The sequence below is a fragment of the Molothrus aeneus genome, chromosome 5 (genome assembly GCF_037042795.1).
Source record: "Molothrus aeneus isolate 106 chromosome 5, BPBGC_Maene_1.0, whole genome shotgun sequence".
Taxonomy (NCBI): Eukaryota; Metazoa; Chordata; class Aves; order Passeriformes; family Icteridae; genus Molothrus; species Molothrus aeneus.
Window position 1 is genome coordinate 4,450,840 of NC_089650.1, and position 17,507 is coordinate 4,468,346.

Here is a 17,507-nt window from a genome sequence, read left to right on the forward strand (position 1 = left end):
TGCAGGAGATCTCTGCTGTCCATGGCCACTGAGTGTCCCTGCAGGGCTGATCCAATTCCATCATCCCATGGGAGATGCTGTGCCCAGGGGAGGAGCCAAGCATTCCTACCTGGATACAATCTGAGGTTTGGGACACCACAGCAGCCTTTGCCCAGTGCATTCCCAGAGGAGCAGCTTTCTGCTGCCCTGCATGGCCAGAGGGGCCCAGGCCCATCTCCAGCACTATTGCATTTGTATTTTTGATTTTCCTGCTAAAGAACTGTTATTCCTATCCCCATATCTTTTCCTGAGAGCCTCTTAGTTTCAAAAATTACAATAATTCAGAGGGAGGGAGGGGGTTTACATTTTCCATTTGAAGAAAGGCTCCTGCCTTCCTTAACAAACATCTCTCTTTTCAAAGCAAGACACCATGGCTCTTAGAGATAAACATTAACAGCAGCTCTACCCTGAATACTTGACCTGCATTCAGTGTTTAGGAAGAATAGATCAAGAAGAAACCACAAGATTGATTTTAAGGGATGTATCCCATAATATTTTATTAAAAAAAAAAATTAATTACTTTTCATTGGAATTAAATGGGTTTTTTTTTTTCACAAATTGAAAAGATTCTTAAATATATCTATGTAATTCTTTCCTTGATGAGTGACATCCCTGGAAGGTTATGATGCATTTAAGGCATTTTTCATAAGCCTAAGGTTTTTAATTTCAAGTTATAGATAATTAGAAATGTCATTCTCTAATCCCATTAACTTCTCAGTTCAGCTAAGAAAAATGCAGCTTATTCAGTTCCTTCACAGAGGCAAAGTGCTGGAAAAGCAAACAGAAACTTTGTTTTCTTACTCACCCATTTCAAGATGCTTTAGAAAGGGTGCAATGCATTCCTGAAGGTGAACAGGCTGAAAATTCCTCATCCGGATGGCAAATAATACACTAGGATTGTTTTTCCCACAGAATAAATAATACAAATACACAGCTGGACAGATTAATGGACCTTGCTAGTACAATGAAATAAATACCTGCTAAACCATGAAAGAGTAATTTTACAGCTATGCTCTAAGATTTTTCAGTTTACCTTCAGAAAATGGACATGATTTGTGTACCTCACAAAAAATAGGTTATACATAGATGGCAGTATATCTACATTAGTTTTATAGTTTATTATAATTTATATACTTTTAATATAATTTCACAATTGCTCTATCTCACAAAAACAGCACCTTTGTAGAGATACAGTCATAGAGTGTATTAGGGTGAAGGTACTTCCAGATCCCAAACTGCTGGGATGCTCAATCCAAGAGGATCAGCAAGAGTCTTTTAAAAGCCACACAATGAAAAATCTGAAAAAAGTCAAGCACATCAAGGCATCTCACTTCCTTTATGACCATGTATGGCCTGTATTGTGCAAAATCACTAACCAGCTCCAGAATCTCTGCTGCTCTGAATATTTTCCTCTTCAGGAAAGAAAATGCATCTAAAAGCCTGATAAGCCTGTTGAAATAATAACCACCTGCACAAATTTTAACAAACTCATCTTGGGAATCAGAACTGCTCCAATAGCTCCTGATTTAAAACAGCTCTTGACACATCACAGCCCCTGCAGTGATTCATTTTCAGGGAGGTTTTCAGGAGTGTGTGCCATAAGGGTTCTGATCCTTCCTCCAGTTGTTTCTGGGGTGATTTTTGGGTCTCCTGCCCAGCTTGCCAGCCTCTAACATGGTGCTAAAAGGACAAAGTAAATCTCAAAGTAAATCTACAGGCTCTCTATGGCTCCCACAGCTCTCCAGACATAGCACACACCTCCCTGGAGCATCACACAGGCTTTCAGGCCAAACACTTCCCCTGGAATGGGATCCAGGCATCAGCACTAAGGAAAATAGTAAGGCAGCAGAGACAAGGACTAACTTCACCATCTTTTAAAGAGGAAATGAACATGTAGAGTCACATCAATATTAAAAAAAAAAAAAAAAACCAGCAAAACAACACAAAAGAAAAGTTCTCTAGTTGCAACAATTCCTAGATCCTTTCTCTGGCTGAGTGTCTGCTGCACTTTTTTCTCAAAATGTGGAGTCTGAAGTTGCTGAGTGCAGAATGTCTTTCCTGTGAAACATTTGTGCATGTCCTCACTGGCACAGAGGTGCTGAGCCCCAGGGACAATGCACAGCTGTCAGAGACATTCTGATACTCTTGGCCAGGGCTGCTGAGGCTGCTTTTTCATGTAAAACAAGAGATAGGCTGTTTCTCTCCTGTGGAGGCAAAGAGAAAGCACATCACAAGGTACGTTTGAAGCTCTAGGTAACATCCCAGAATTGCTCCTGCTCAGCTTCCTGAGCTTTAGGTCAACTAAGCTGGTCCTCTCCAGTGTTCCCAAGATTTGCTGGTTTATAGGAGAGATTATCTCCCTCCTGTAAGCTCATTTTCTTACAGTGCATCAAAACAAAAAGCGTGGAGAAATCCTGATTAACACATCTCCTGCATCCTCACTACACCCCAGGCAATATGTCCTCAAACCAGTTTGTCTCCCCTCATTCCAAAGTCCAGAGCAGCATTAGGAAAAATCAGGGATACATTTGCATACCAGTAGAGGTTGGAACGTCCATAGGTGCATTTAACATCATCCCATGACACCTAGAGAAGAAAAACACACAGGAGGAGGCTGGTAAAAACTCTTAGGAGATGCAAAAATTCTGATACCATCCCAGGAGTTCTCATAGGAGTGGTGTAAGTGGCACTTCCAGGAACTAAACACCTTTCAATAAATTGGTTTATTGCTTTTACTCTTGGAGGAAAAACAGATCCGAATGTTCTGAATGTACTCTGTCACCACATTTCTCTTCACAGAGAAAAGCAAAGCACAATTCTTCCTAAGAATGTGAAACCCAGAAATATTCTCTGAACCTCAGAGAAAGGAAAAACAATTCTTATCTCATTTGCTGTGCCTGTGTTGTGCCAAAGAAGAATGCAATACGGAGATTGTTTACCCAGAGTGATGGGGTTTTGTTTCCTTGGCCTGTCAGGGCCAGGTGTGTGTGTGAGTTGGGACTGTTGGGTGACAGTCACGAGATTCAGGCAGTTGTGTGCAGAGTTGAGTGCTTGGCAGATTCAGTTTAGATGTAATGTAATAGAGTGTAATGTAATACAGGATAACATAGTACAATAAAGTAATTAATTAGCCTTCTGATAAGATGGAGTCCTCCTCGTCATTTTCTCCCCCTCATCAGGGGCAAAAATATCATCAATAGTATACATTAAACAGATGTAGAGTGCATCAAGTAGGATATTCAGCAAATATCCTGAATATTCTGCAATATGCTCCTGCATTCTGCAATGCACAAAACTATGGGTGTAATTCTCGCCCAGTTGGCGGGAGGAATGATGAGCAGGACTCCATGATATCAGAAGGCTAATTAATTATTATATTATATTATATTATATTATATTATATCATATCATATCATATTATACTACAGTATATTATAGTATAGTATATACTTTGTACTATATATTATATGATGTTATATGTTATATTATTTATATATCCTTTATATTATATTATACATTGGATAATATATTATATATTTTATATATGATACTATATTATATTTTTCATATGATATTATGTTATATGATATGATGTTATATTATATTATGTTATGTTATATTACATTACATTACATTATATCGTATCATATTATTCTATACTATATTACACCTCATCTAAACTGAAACTGCACAAGCACCCAACCCAACTCCACTGCCCAAAATCTTGTCACTGTCTCCTGACCAACAGTCTGGACACGTGCTTGGCCCTCACAGGCCAAGGAAACAAAACCCCATCACTGTGGGTAAACAATCTCCATATTGCATTCTACTTTGGCACAACACAGGAGCAGCAAATGAGATGAGAATTGCTTTGATCATTCTTTTCTCTGCTTCTCTCAGGTTCAGAGAATGTGAGTCCCACACAAAACAGAACCTGAGGCCTTATTTGGTGCAGAAGTGAGAGTCACTCTGCCCTCAGCCCAGAGCATCCTGTAGTGGAGGAGGACAAAGCTCTGCAGCCTCAGTTTCCTTTCCTGGCTCTCTCAGTCAGCACCAGTCAGACTGGATGAGAGCTGGAGGGATGTCCAGGAGGGCACAAAGGGAAGATGGCTGGATCTGCTCACCTGGCAAACCTCAGAATCGTTGAAGCAATACCATTTACAGTCTGTGAGCCTCCGGATGTAGGCACAGTAATGGCCACAGCTGGCTGATCCTGAATGAGCAACCACAGCAAAGAGCTCATACTGCCAGGTAGCCTGCCGAGAGACACAAAGAGACACTTCCAGTGCAGCAATTCCCATCTGCCATGGACTGTAGAGAAGCAGCAGCCAGGGCAGCGAGGACATACATTTTGTAAGGAAAAAAGATCAGACTGGCCTCGAGAATCCTGCCTTTTTTTGTTCTTACCCTCAGCTATGGGCTGGCAGCCTCCATCCTCTGGAGACCAGAGGATTGTGATAAAAGGCAGCAGGACAGCAAAGGAGCAGCAAAGAGGTTCACCACAGCCAACCCTGCAGTGGTGACTTCTGCTGTTGCCACACTTCCCCTTGTTATTTCCCAGGAAGAGGAACAGACCCACAGTGGGGCAGATCCATCTCAGCTACCTAGCAAAGCTGTTGTGGCCAACAGTACCAGACTCTGTGGCCAAAAATATCAATAATACTGCACGGGAAATAGCAAGAGCAGAGTTCCCCTGTCTTGGACAGGTGAGATCTGCAAAGCCTGGCTTTTGTCCTTAAGGCAGGAAGCTCCAGTTTTGGGGCCTTTTGATGATTTAATCTGAGCATAGAATGTTGAATGATGGCTGAATCAGTTAAAACTATGGGATGTGAGACAACACCAAGCACAGACAAAGTTTGAGATACAAATTTTTAAGACAGGTACTTTGAACTGAGACAAGTAGTGGTGTGACCTCAAATTTTTATGAGAAAGGAGCAGAGAGGAGAAGAAAATCTGCCCTTTTTGAACAGGAGTATCTCACCTTTTCACTGTCATCTGCTTGGCACTGACTTTCTGTCAAGACTTGCCTGAGATCAAGTTCTTGTGGGAATGGCAGGGAGTGGCTCAGCTTGTGCATGCAAGAGGACCTCTCAAAGCAGAAGCGCTTCAGGTGCAAGGTCAGGGTCTGTGGCAGATGGACGAGCTTCGTGCTCTGAAAAGAATCAATAATGCAACTGAAAACTGGGGCCAAACCCTGGGGGAGGTGGGGTACAATCAGCCACTGCCACCCAGTGTGTCAGAATGGAGAACAGCCAGTGCTCCAGTAAATATTTGCCAGTTCCAAGGGACAGCAGATGCCAAACCTTTGTAACCCATCTGCACACAAAACAGAGCTGTGAGATCCAAGTTTCTCAGCTTTAGTGTCATCAGCACCCAGCCTTGGGTGTCTCAAGGGCTGCTTCACCTCTCATGTGCTTTCCTGCCCCATGCTGGTAGCACTAGAGGCAAATCAACCTCCTTGAGACACCAGACCACAGGACCTCCTTCCTAATAGGAGGAAAGGTGTCTGTGGTTTTTATCTCACTGACACTGCCGTGCTGGCAAATCTGAGCTGTTGATCTCCTCTTAAATTTCCTATGATTGAGTCCTTTCCCCATCTTCCCCAGTCCTCAAGGGGATTCTGGGTATGAGACATGGGGAAATAATTCTCCAATTACCTGTAGAAAAGGTGTTTTCCTCCCACACTGTTGACAGAAACACATGTTTTGTCCAGTCAACTCCTCTGGGTGGAAGAAGTATTGCAGACAGTCCTCCTAAGAAGACAGAGACTTCTTTCAACTGAATTTCTTCAGCTGGATTTTTATTTCTACATTATTTCAGGGGGCCCAAGCAAACAGCAAAGTTACAGAAGGCATGTTTTATTCAAAGGACAAAAGACTGCAGCCTGAAACAAAAGGTACCTCATTTCTCCCAGCTGCCGCTGTGATTATAAAAGTTAGAAAAAAAAAGGGGTACACATATTCCACAAAGAAGGTACTGCTGTATAAATGCTTTTAATATTTCAAAGCCTTAAAGGTTTTCAAAGCAGCTCCTTCATGCTGAAACAGTATGAAGTGGTCAGAGAATCTATAAGGTCCAGTGGTCCACTGGCATTTGAAAAATCCACTATGAACAGAGTCATCTAAGGAAAAGGTGCTGCTGCTAAACTTACCAGAGTCTTCAGCCTGTGAGAATTGGCATCCAGCACTGGGAGTGGAAGGGTTAACATGGTGCTTTTGCTCTTTACTTCAAAAGAACATTTCTGACAGGCCACATGCTCCTGTATGCAGATCGTGTACAAATCGCGCAGCTCTTTAACCTGGAGGGGTGAGAAAGAAGCCAAAACAAGGTGTATAAAGAAGATAGTTGAGCTGTTTCCCTGTGGGTGGGAAAGTCCCTGTGCTCACACATTTCAAAAAAGGTTATTCCTTTGAGGTTGGAACCAAGATGTGACAATGACTTACGTGGACAGGGTACTTCCCACAATTTAAAGGAGAACAACTCCTTCCCCTCATTCTTTAACAGAGGGGAAAAACACAGCCTGTAAGATCAGAGAGTTAAATATCTGCTTTGATGCAGAATTGTTCTGTTTTGCTTGAAATTGCAACAGGAGCCTGTCTTCTGTACTAATAAATCTGTGACAGTCAGTCAGGGAAGAGTCATTTTTCCCAGTCCCATGGGAGGAGCTGTTACATACATCACATACTGTCAGTGACTAATTAGAGTGAAATGCACATGGCTGACTTCAAAGAACGGAAAGTCTGTGTCAAGATACACCAATAAATGTTTACAGAAATTTGGGGGGAAACAGACACTAAATACAACTAAATACAATGCTGCAAAAAGATCAATCTTTTAGTTATTAATCAGCTCTCCCATTAGAATGGACACTGGCATGCCCTGAAAGCAGAATGAGCAAAACTTTACTGTGATTCAAAATGTCAAAGCTTATGAAACAAAGATTCTCTGTCCCATTTGAAAGATGCAATGAAAGAAGAGATAATTTTAAAACTTTAACTTAGGACAATTGCCAGTGAATGGGATCCTTCAAGGAGCAGAGGAAACCACACAGGATAAGGGGCAAAGGTTCATTTCAGTCACCATCCTTACCAGCTCTGGCTTTTTCATCTGCTTCTTTAACAAGTTCCAGAGAGTCAGAAAGAGCTGAGCAGCATCATGCTGCACAAACACTGCACGAGCAGAAAACACAACTCAGTCAGTATCATGAACAGCACTGAGCACAGATTTCCCACAAATGGCAAAGGGGGAATTTTGTCCCCTCTTAGACACAGTTTCTTGTCCCTTGCTCCTCCCTGCAGAGACAGAGCTTAGACTGGGCACCAGCTGCAATTTCTCCACGTGATCTGAGCAGGCAGTGGGAGAAGACAGGAGTGTTTGTATCACCCAGTGTCACCAGATGCAGGGACAAGAGGCTGCTCAATACCTACCAGAGGAGGGCTCACATGACTCACTGAGTTGGGGGGTGCATTTCATAGCATCAGAGAATGGTTTGGGTTGGAAGGAGCCCTAAAAATCATCTGGTTCCACTACCCCCACCATGGGCAAAGACACCTTCCACTAGACCAGCAAATACCTTCCAATCTGGCCTTGAACACTTGAAGTGACACAGCACCTAAAGCTTTTCTGGACATTCTTCTCCAGTGTCTCACCACTCCCACAGTAAAAAATTTCTTCCCAATATTCAATCTAAACCAGCTGGTTTACATTTCAAGCCATAACCCCTTATCTTTTCACTTCTATGTCACATGTCCTACCATGCCTTTGTAAACAGTCCCCTTTGAATCCTCCTCAGAAACAATACAGGGAAGATTCTGTTCTCTTTTTCACCTTTATTACTCCACAGACCTGTTTTCCTCATCCCCTCATGCCCCAGGAAGGCTAAAATGCTTCTGGGTGCTGAGATTAAAATGACAGCAGGGCCTATCCACATGTCTCACACACAGATAAGATAAACCTCTTGATCCCTATCTCTCTATAACTGGAAGAGTGATGGCTGACTGCAAAGCCACTCAGAGTCAGGAGAAAAATGATGCAAACAGGGATACGGAGTTTATCTTGTGTTCCTCTTTCATAAATGTCAGGGCACCTCCCTTTTCAGTTCTGAAAACTGCTGTTTGGGCTTTTATATGACAAAGATAGGGGCATTTGGTTATACCCTGTGTATTGCACACACAGACAGACTCTTGGCATCCCACTGTCACTGGTCACTCATGCATTAAAAACCTCTCTCTTTTAGAACTTTGGCCAGCTGGGAGATTTAGCCTGCAAATTCTTCCCTCTGCCCTTATAAGAAGGAGCAGGAGAGGGAATTGTGCAAACTCATTCTCTTTTCCACACTATCCCTTTCTTCTAAAAAGTAACAGCAGCTATTTCACTATCATGACAAAGTACAGCAAAACAAATCAAACAATGAACTGTCCTCTGTGCCCTGCACAGCATCCATAGCTGAATCTTCTAGCAGCCTGATAGTCCTCCCACTCTTTGGATATCAGCAAATACACCCAGCAGGGTTGGTTTTTTTTATCTCTCTTCAGTAAGACACAGCATTGCACTCAGCTGGGAGGCAGCTACAAGGAGCACTGTGTCCCTGTGAACCTAACTCCTGGCATTTCTGAATTTCTGGAGGAGATGTTGGGGTCTGGGCTGCTTGTAAGTGCTGGATAAATGCGGACAGAGGTGGGCACGAGGCAGGGCTGCTTACATTCCACTCTGTGCTCTGAAAGGCAGCAAGCCAGCTCTGTGGGACCAACAGCTTTGCACTTGCCACTCTGCATCTTCTCCAGCAGCAGGAGCATCTGGTACGGGACATTGCTCCTCCTCTGGGCAGGAGAGGGTGGCACTGTGATCCTGGAGGGGGAAGAAGCAACACCAGAGGTGATTAGAGGTTCAGTGGGGAAATGTCACACATCACACCTGAAGGAGCACAGGTCATCAACAGAGACAGCAGCTCAAGAGGAACCAGAATAGGAACGTTTTCAGCAAAAGAAAAGAGAAAGGGAATCCCACAGTGCAGGCTGACAGCTCTAAAGCAAAAGGCCAAAATTTTAAGTTGGCTTGTTCCTGAATAGGAGACAAGCCAAGCAGGACCTCAAGTGCTTTGTGTCTCTAGAAACAACATTAGTTACATCCAATTCCAGATCTTTTTTACCTCCCACTCACTGATGTCCTCGCTCTCAACATGCCCTCAGAATTTCTTGGGCACATATATCATAATGCTCCTATTTCAGCTATATGCCAACAAAACATCTTAATTCCCTCCTCTGTCAGGGGCTAGCCAGGGCAGTCAGGGCCCAGAGGCCAGGGATTAGGGTATGTTTGTGTTTACATGCTTCAAGTGACAAAATGAATATTGGATGTGGCTACACATGACACATCTTTTGTTATAAGGCTGGTGAGTAAACCTGGAATAAAATTATATATATTATAGATATATTAAATTATACATATGTTATATACACACACACACACACACATTTATATATATATAATATGTTTATATATATATATATATACAGAGAGAAAATATTATATAGAATATAGAAATATATATTATCCTTATATATTTATATAATAATTTACATCTCATAATTATATATTTATTTATATAAATATAAATTTATGAACCTATAAGTTTATAAATCATAACTATAATTTATATCATTATAGAATCTATTAATGAATTCTTGTTTTGTTAATTATTATTTAATAATGAATTATTTATTGGAAAATTATATAATTTATTATATATTTTATAATTATATATTTATATAAATTATTATGTAAATAAATAATATATATTTCTATATTCTGTATAATATATATTATATAGAATTGTAAATTATATAGATTTGTTATATATATTATAATTTTATATATATTATAATATTATATACATATAATAATTATGTATATGTATATGTATATATTAAATAAGTATAATTGCTATATATATAATTATTATATATAAAATTATATATATCCTGTTAGGGAAAAGAGAGAGATACAAGCCATAAAGACTCAGTTCAGGACATAAACCAGAGATGATTTACAAGTCTGAACACTGCAGCTTCTACCTTTGCAGGGCCTGTCAGTGCATGATGGGCACCACAAGGCAGAGACCTTGCTGAGGAACCAAAAGCATCCTGGTGGCCCCTCAGTGATGCAGTGATGCCTTCAAAAGCACATCCCATATGAAAGAAAGAGTGGAGACAGCAGTGCAGCAATGGAAACATCTCAGGGAGGTGAAACAGGAGGTACCTCCGGAGTATCCTTGTGAAGTGGATGTTCATGAGGAACACCTGGAGCAGGGAGTTCAGACAGCAGCTCTGCCCAAGGTTGTACAGTCCAATAGCTTCTGTAGGGGAGAAAAAGACCAAGTGAGGTCTGGGGATAGGCACAAGAAAAGAAAGTTATTTGAAAGTGGCAAATTCTTCTTGTGCACATTCAGCCATTCAGTCTATGGGCTCAGCATCTTGGTCGGATCTGATAAAGTGTTCAATCTATTCTTCTGTTGCTCAAGCAGGTAATATTTGGTTTTGTTTGGCAACTGGCAGAAAAAATTCAAGTAAATCTGGCTAATGATTCTCAGATTTCTCCCAGTTCCTCTTTTTCAGTCCTCTCATAACACATCTAAACATAAAATAGAACAACAGGAGGCAAAGATTGCCTGTATGAGGAGAATAACCTGTGCCTAGCCCATGATTTAGCAAATCCAGCAATGCTGGCTGTGTTTGGGGAGAGACAGAGCCAGCAGCTAGGCCTTTTTGGCTGCAATGGAAAATTTGAGGACTTAAATACAGCAAAAGCTCTGAGATCTTCATGTATTCCATTCTAAAAAAACTCAGAATGGTTACTTGGCAAGGCAAAATGACAATTATCTATATTATATTCCTCAGTGAAGAGATAAGGAATAGGAGAAAATTAAGCCTATGGACAGGGAAGGGAACAGCAGGCACGAGAAATAGAAAATATGACAGTGAAGAATGGGCAAAACATTATTACCATTTTTTAAGTCTGCCAGACCGAAGACTGATGTCAACTTCTGGTTTTTGGCCTTCACCTCTTTGGTTTCCTCTTTTTTATTCTGTACTTCAATTTCTGCCTCCATGACCTCGCTTGGTGCCACCTCTGGTTTCTTGCTTCTTTCTTGATGTCCACTGGTTTGTCCCATCAACAGCACTGCTCAAGGACAGAGGAGACCTTCCCATTGTGAAAGAGGTGAAATCAAAAAACCATTGAATGGTTTGGGTTGGAAAGGAACCTTAAAGATAATTAATTCCAGCCCCCTGCCACAGGCAGGGAATGTCACCCACTAGATCAGGTTACTCAGGGCCCCATCCAGCCCAGCCTGGAATATCAATAAAATCAGTAAGATCACTGCAAGAGCAGGTGGGATATTTGAATTAACATGGGTGTCAAGGTGTGCAGGCTATTGCTAAGGGAACAGAAACGGAGTCTGACGACAATTGCTCATCCTGTCTTCCTCTGGTGGCTAAATAAATAAATAAATGAGCCTTTAGTTCCACAGAAACAGCTCCATCCAGCCAAGGAACCCCACATATCCCTGTTCGGGAAGACTTGGTAAATAAGAGGATTAAAATTGCCCAAAAGTAGATGTTGTGAAACTCCTCTGCTTCGGAAAAAGCAGTATTTTATTAAAAAAATAGCCCAAGTATTGAAAAGGTGAAGTTTCACCTTCTCTTCTGGCCAGATGAGCACCTTTGGTTTCTGCACTGGGCTCCCTGCGCTGGTTTTAAGCCCTGAGTCACAGCACTACTGTGGCACTTTGGACTGTAATTTTGAAAGATATTTAAGTACCAACACAGCAGTTTCTTTTTCTGTTCCTTCAAGTGATCACAGGCACAGTAACTGTTCATGCAGGAGAACCATTATAATGCCTTGATTTTTAAGGGAGTATTCAACAGACCATTACTCTGACAGTGTCCTGGGACTCAGCTACGAAAGCAAAATAAAAACACACAAGCAAAGCAATCTGATAAAAGTTCAAATGCAACTACGCAAAAATGAAACTTTCTAAAAGCCCGCTGCCAACATGGAGACAGAATCAGAAAAAAGTGGATATTCACGGGGAAGGGGGGGGGGGGGGTGAAGACCCAAAAAATGCTCAGAAATTATTATTCTACAAATATTAAACAGCACATAAAATCAACCTAAGGCCAAGAACTTGAAAGAATGAAGAAAAACTAATAAGAAAGGGAAATAAGCAAAATCCTGGTTCTGTCTTTCATTAAAAAAAAGAAAATCTTTGCTTTAAAAGCATGGGTTTGGGTTAACTATGCCTAATAGTGTCAGATATCAAAGTTACTGAAGATTCAGGCAGAAAAGCTAGAAATTGACTTTTTTCCCTGATTATTACCTTTAAGCTTAAATATACTTGTTTCCAACTGTACTTTTGACTGTTTACTTTTGAAGATTTCTTTTAAGCCCTAGGTGTCACACACTAAGATTCACCAAATATTGTCAAATTTGCTGAGAAGTTTTTTTGGGGGGAAAAAAAAACAAAAAACAAACTCTCAAAGACGGATTCAAGAGCATTACTTTTTGCACCCAAACATGGTGATTAGAACAGCTACGCAGGAAAAGATGAATTTCATCTGATTTCTTTCTTGCCAAAATAGAGCCTGAACATAGACTGCCTGTTTTCCTGGAGATGATTTAATGGCACATTCAGGTTTCTGAAAGCTGAGCTGGAGTTTAGCTGGTGTAGAATCAGCCAGGAGGTCAGGGATGCTCTCAGGCAGTGGGGATGCTGTTGAAAGAGACAGAAAGGAGAGGGGCAGGCAGTGCAGAGGTAGCTAAACATAGCTGGGGATGGACTGGAGATAAAGAAAACATGCAAGACAGGTTTTGACAGGAAAGGGAGGACTAAGAGTGGGATTAAAGAGCGAGCACGGGCCTGAACAGCTTTGGGTGGCTTGAGGAAAAGGTAGAAAGATCTTAGGGATCTTGGGACAGGAAGGTGCAGGGGAATACAGGAGTATTTGTGTCTCTGGTTCCATGAAATTTTCTCCCAGTCACCAATATTGGGGATCCTGTTGTGGGAGCAGGGACACAAACAGAACTTCCCAACCCTTGGAACCTGCTCCTTTCAGCTATCAGAAATACAACCTTCCTAAGACTTGCACTTGACCTCCTTTTCCCTACCCAGGTACACAAAACAAGGTGAGTGAGCCAAGGAACTGAGCAGCAGGCTCTCCTCCTGCTCCCCATTCCTCCTCTCTCACTGGAGCAGCAACGTTGCTTTGGTTTCCTCTGCAGGTCAGGGGTAGGATTGGTACCTCAGTGCCCCAGCTGGCACAGCTCTGGGCAGAGAACAGGGAGCAGTGATACCCTCCTCGTACCCTCCAGCCCATCATCATCATCATCATCATCATCATCATCATCACAACTCTCACACTCCTCTCCCTCAACCAGCCCAGCCCCTTCTCCTTTTCTCCCTGCCCTGCTCCAGTCTCCATCTGCCCGCCCAAGACTCCGGCTTCTCACAACCCCAAAATGTCCCTTCACTCCCCATGTCCTTTGCCCAAGAAGGGCTCCCACTCCAGCCCCTGTCCCTTCCCTGCCATCTCCTTCTCCTCCCCGGGGATCCTGGGGTGCCGGTGATGCTAGGGCAGGCGGTGGCTGCAGCAGGGCGCTCAGGCTGGATGGGGCTCTGGGCAATCTGTTCTCGTGGAAGGTGTCCCTGCCCTCAGCACGGGGGCTGGAACTAGATGATTTCAAAGTCCCTTCCAACCCAAACTATTCTGTTTCTGTGGTCCCCCTGAGGTGCTGGCTCCAGCAGAGACTCAGTGTGTCGACCACCCTCGAGGAGAAGGAAGCACCTAAGAGCGCATCACCTCCACACTTCAACGGGATGCGACTGCAAGGAGAACTTCCCACTTAGCTGCCAAACCACTCCGTTATTATTCCCTCTCTATTTCCCCCCCTCCTGACACACTGCGCCTCCAGCATCCAATCTCACAAAGCAGCCAAACGCTTTCTTACCGATTCGCGCTCGCAGCTCGCCGGCTCACACGGGGCAGCCCCGCACGGCGCACCGCGTCTGCCCGCACCGGAGGGACCGCGCATCCGGGGGAGCGGCAGGGATGCGGGATTCGGGAGGGATGCGGGGTCGGGAGGGCTGCAGGAGCCGGCAGGGCTGAGGGATTCGGCAGGGAAGCGGGCGGAGCGGAGAGGAGCGGCCCCGGCGCGTCAGGCAGCGGCAGCGCCCGCCCCGCTTTCAGAGCCGCTCAGTTTTCATTTCCCGCTCGGCCGCGAGCAGACACAGAAAGTGAAACTCGGAGCCGCCCTGCGCTGCCTCCCGGCACGGAGGGGGCTGGGAGAAAGGGACCGAGGGGTTTTCATCGCCGGTTCTTTGTCCCTGAATGGAAATGCTGGGGGAAGCACTGTGAGGCGGAACTGTCCGCACACAGCTGCACTCCCAGCCCTGTGTCAGGGACCTCTGTGCAGCCCCACTGAGCCGTGGGGAGGAGAGACACGCGGGAGGATTTCACAGGGGTTATCTGGAACCCATCAGAGCTGTCCTTGTGGAGGGGTTCCAGCTGCAAACCCTCTGCTCACACTGCCTGGCTCTGTCAGAGCCAGGACAACTCTTCAGTTCTTAGCCGGTCTTCAGTCGAGGCACAGGGACAGTGAAAACTCTCCTGAATCGTCACAGAGGGGATGTGGGTATCTGTAGGGACTTCTGAGCAGAAGGGCTCAGTTTCACAAATAACTCAGTGTCTTGGCTTGTGGCAGTGGCTCTCAGCAACAGTTTAAATTTAGTGATGTTCCCTTTCTATTACTGGCTCGTGTGGCGACTGCCCGATGGAAGGAAGGAAGGAAGGGAGAGAGGAGAACCTCTAAGCCATAATTGCCCAGAGAGAACGAAACCACCTGAGCAAAGTGCACAAGGACACTGGAGGTTAAACAGGAGCTAGATCTGCCAGATGGAAGTTGGTAAAGCAGTGTGCAGTTGAAACAGCTTTTGGTACTGACCCCTGTGAGAGCCTGGGCACTCAGTTAGGAGGAGAATTATGTCTTAAGAATGTTTTAAGCTTTGCCTGCAGAACTCAGTCATGACATGGCCCTTCCAAAGCAGGCAGCAGGCAGAAGTCTGAGCACAGAAAATGGGCTCAGATGAAAGGAAACTCAAACTGAAAGGTAGCAGTGTTTGAGTGTCCAAACACACTGCCCCTTGGACAAAAGCTGCCAGCTGCTGATAATTGCCATGGCACTCCTAATGTCCAAATAGCTCCAAAAAGTGCATTAACTGCTTCAAGAGCAGGGCTCCTGATCACTCAGTGTCCTTACAAATGAAATAAATCGTAATGGTGATAGAATGAGATCTAAAAAGCCTTCGGGAAGTTAAGAATTCCACATCCAGTGTTATGTCCAATCAGCCAACGTGAATTGCCTCATCTGAGATGTGAATGTCCCAGTACTTTGGAGATGAGTTTTCACAGCTGAGTCATTGTGTAAGGGAGGCATGACAAGGACTTATCCCACCTTGCAGGATTGCCTCTTATCAGCCCCTTCTTTATCTGGAAACCCAGGCTGAAGCCTCAGGTGTGCACATCCTTCTGCACCTGGGAGGCCCCTCCGTGCATCACTGGAGAAGCACCCAGTGATTGTTCAAGCCATGAGCACCAACAGCCAGTCTCTTACAGCACCTGGGCTGTTCCAGCGATGGTTGAGTGTTTGAGCAGCATGCACTGCTGGAACAATTTGGTTTTCTTGGTTTAGGAACATGGTTTCTTGGTTTAAGAACATGGTTTCTGCCGTACACCTCTGTACAGAAGACTGGGATCAAACCCTGTTTCCCCCCATTCCGTATTCTGGGGAAATCCAGTCCAGGTTTCCCCATTCCATATTCTGGGAAGATCCAATCTGGGTTTTCCCCCATTCTGTATTCCAGGAAAAAATCCAGTCCAGGTTTTTCCCCATTCCATATTCTGGGAAAATCCAGTCCAGATTTTTCCCCCATTCCATATTTATTCCCATATTGGGAGAAAAAATCCAGTCCGGGTTTTCCCTCATTATGTATTTCAGGTAAATCCAGTCAGGGTTTCCCCCCCCCCCCCCATTCTGTATTCCAGGGAAAAATCCAGTCCGGGTTTTCCCCCATTCCATATTCCAGGAAAAAAAAAAAATCCAGTCCGGGTTTCCCCCCCATTCCATATTCCAGGGAAAAAAAAAACTCAGTCCGGGTTTTTCCCCCCATTCCGTATTCCGGGTGAATCCATTCCGGGTTTTCCGCGGTGCCCCATCCAGGCCCATCCCGGTAACTTTGGGATGCTGCAATCCCGGTGGGTTCTGGTTTCCTTCATCCCAGGCAGCCTCAGGTTTAATGTGAAAAGCAGCGAGGTTTGCTTGGCCTGGTGAGTAAGGCTCGGAGCGGCATTCAGTGAAACCCCCGCGGAAATCCGTGTCCAGGGCAGCCCCGGGGTGGTCAGCGAGGATGAGGAGGGATGAAGCAGCCCCAGGTGTGGTCAGTGAGGATGAGGAGGGGTGAAGCAGCCCAAGGTGTGGTCAGTGAGGATGAGGAGGGGTGAAGCAGCCCCAGGTGTGGTCAGTGAGGATGAGGAGGGGTGAAGCAGCCCCAGGTGTGGTCAGTGAGGATGAGGAGGGTCAGGACAGCTCCAGGTGTGGTCAGTGAGGATGAGAAGTGGGTGAAGCAGCCCCAGGTGTGGTCAGTGAGGATGAGGAGGGTCAGGACAGCTCCAGGTGTGGTCAGTGAGGATGAGAAGTGGGTGAAGCAGCCCCAGGTGTGGTCAGTGAGGATGAGGAGGGGTGAAGCAGCCCCAGGTGTGGTCAGTGAGGATGAGGAGGGTCAGGACAGCCCCAGGTGTGATCAGTGAGGATTAGAAGGGGGTGAAGCAGCCCCAGGTGTGGTCAGTGAGGATGAGGAGGGGTGAAGCAGCCCCAGGTGTGGTCAGTGAGGATGAGGAGGGGTAAAGCAGCCCCAGGTGTGGTCAGTGAGGATGAGGAGGGGTGAAGCAGAAGCAGCCCCAGGTGTGGTCAGTGAGGATGAGGAGGGGCCGGCCCTGCTCAGGGCTGCTTTCAGGGGGGTTCCTGGGTACTGTACCTTTCAGGGGGGTTCCTGTACCTGCTGGAGGGGGTGATCCCCGGGAATCTCCCAAAGGACAGCAGGGACAGCATTTGCAGGGCAGGGGGAACACCTGGGTGCTCCCGGGGCATTGCTCAGGTGTGCCAAGGGACAATCCCTGTGCCCCAGAGCAGTGCAGGAGAGGGCAGCAGCACACCTGAGCAGGTGGGGCAGCACAGGGAAGATCCTTTTTCTTTCTCTTTTGGATTTCATCTTCCCAGTCCCATCCCAGTGCCTCTAGTCCCTCTCAAGTGCCCCCAGTCCCTCCCTAGTGTGCCCCAGTGACCCCAGACTACAGCTGATGATATCTTACAGGATAATTTGCCTGTTATTTATGCAATAAAAAATGTCCTCTCCTAAA

At 44.9% G+C, this 17,507-nt stretch overlaps 1 protein-coding gene across 2 annotated transcripts; it reads right to left on the reverse strand.

Moving 5' to 3' along the window:
• Nucleotides 1–2,035: 2,035 nt before the first annotated feature.
• On the reverse strand, nucleotides 2,036–14,263 carry USP18 (ubiquitin specific peptidase 18). 2 transcript variants are annotated; one of them, XM_066550220.1, is made up of 11 exons: nucleotides 14,044–14,263; nucleotides 11,041–11,217; nucleotides 10,297–10,393; nucleotides 8,741–8,886; nucleotides 7,129–7,208; nucleotides 6,191–6,337; nucleotides 5,697–5,792; nucleotides 5,021–5,191; nucleotides 4,164–4,295; nucleotides 2,576–2,625; nucleotides 2,036–2,243 (listed from the first exon to the last, which is right to left on the reverse strand). In XM_066550220.1, exons 2-11 carry the CDS (start codon nucleotides 11,207–11,209, stop codon nucleotides 2,165–2,167), a joined length of 1,167 nt encoding a protein of 388 aa, XP_066406317.1. In that variant the 5' UTR covers nucleotides 11,210–11,217; nucleotides 14,044–14,263; the 3' UTR covers nucleotides 2,036–2,164. The 2 variants fall into 2 exon arrangements, with proteins under 2 accessions (XP_066406317.1, XP_066406316.1); XM_066550219.1 differs by having other exon boundaries at nucleotides 11,041–11,238.
• Nucleotides 14,264–17,507: the final 3,244 nt, after the last annotated feature.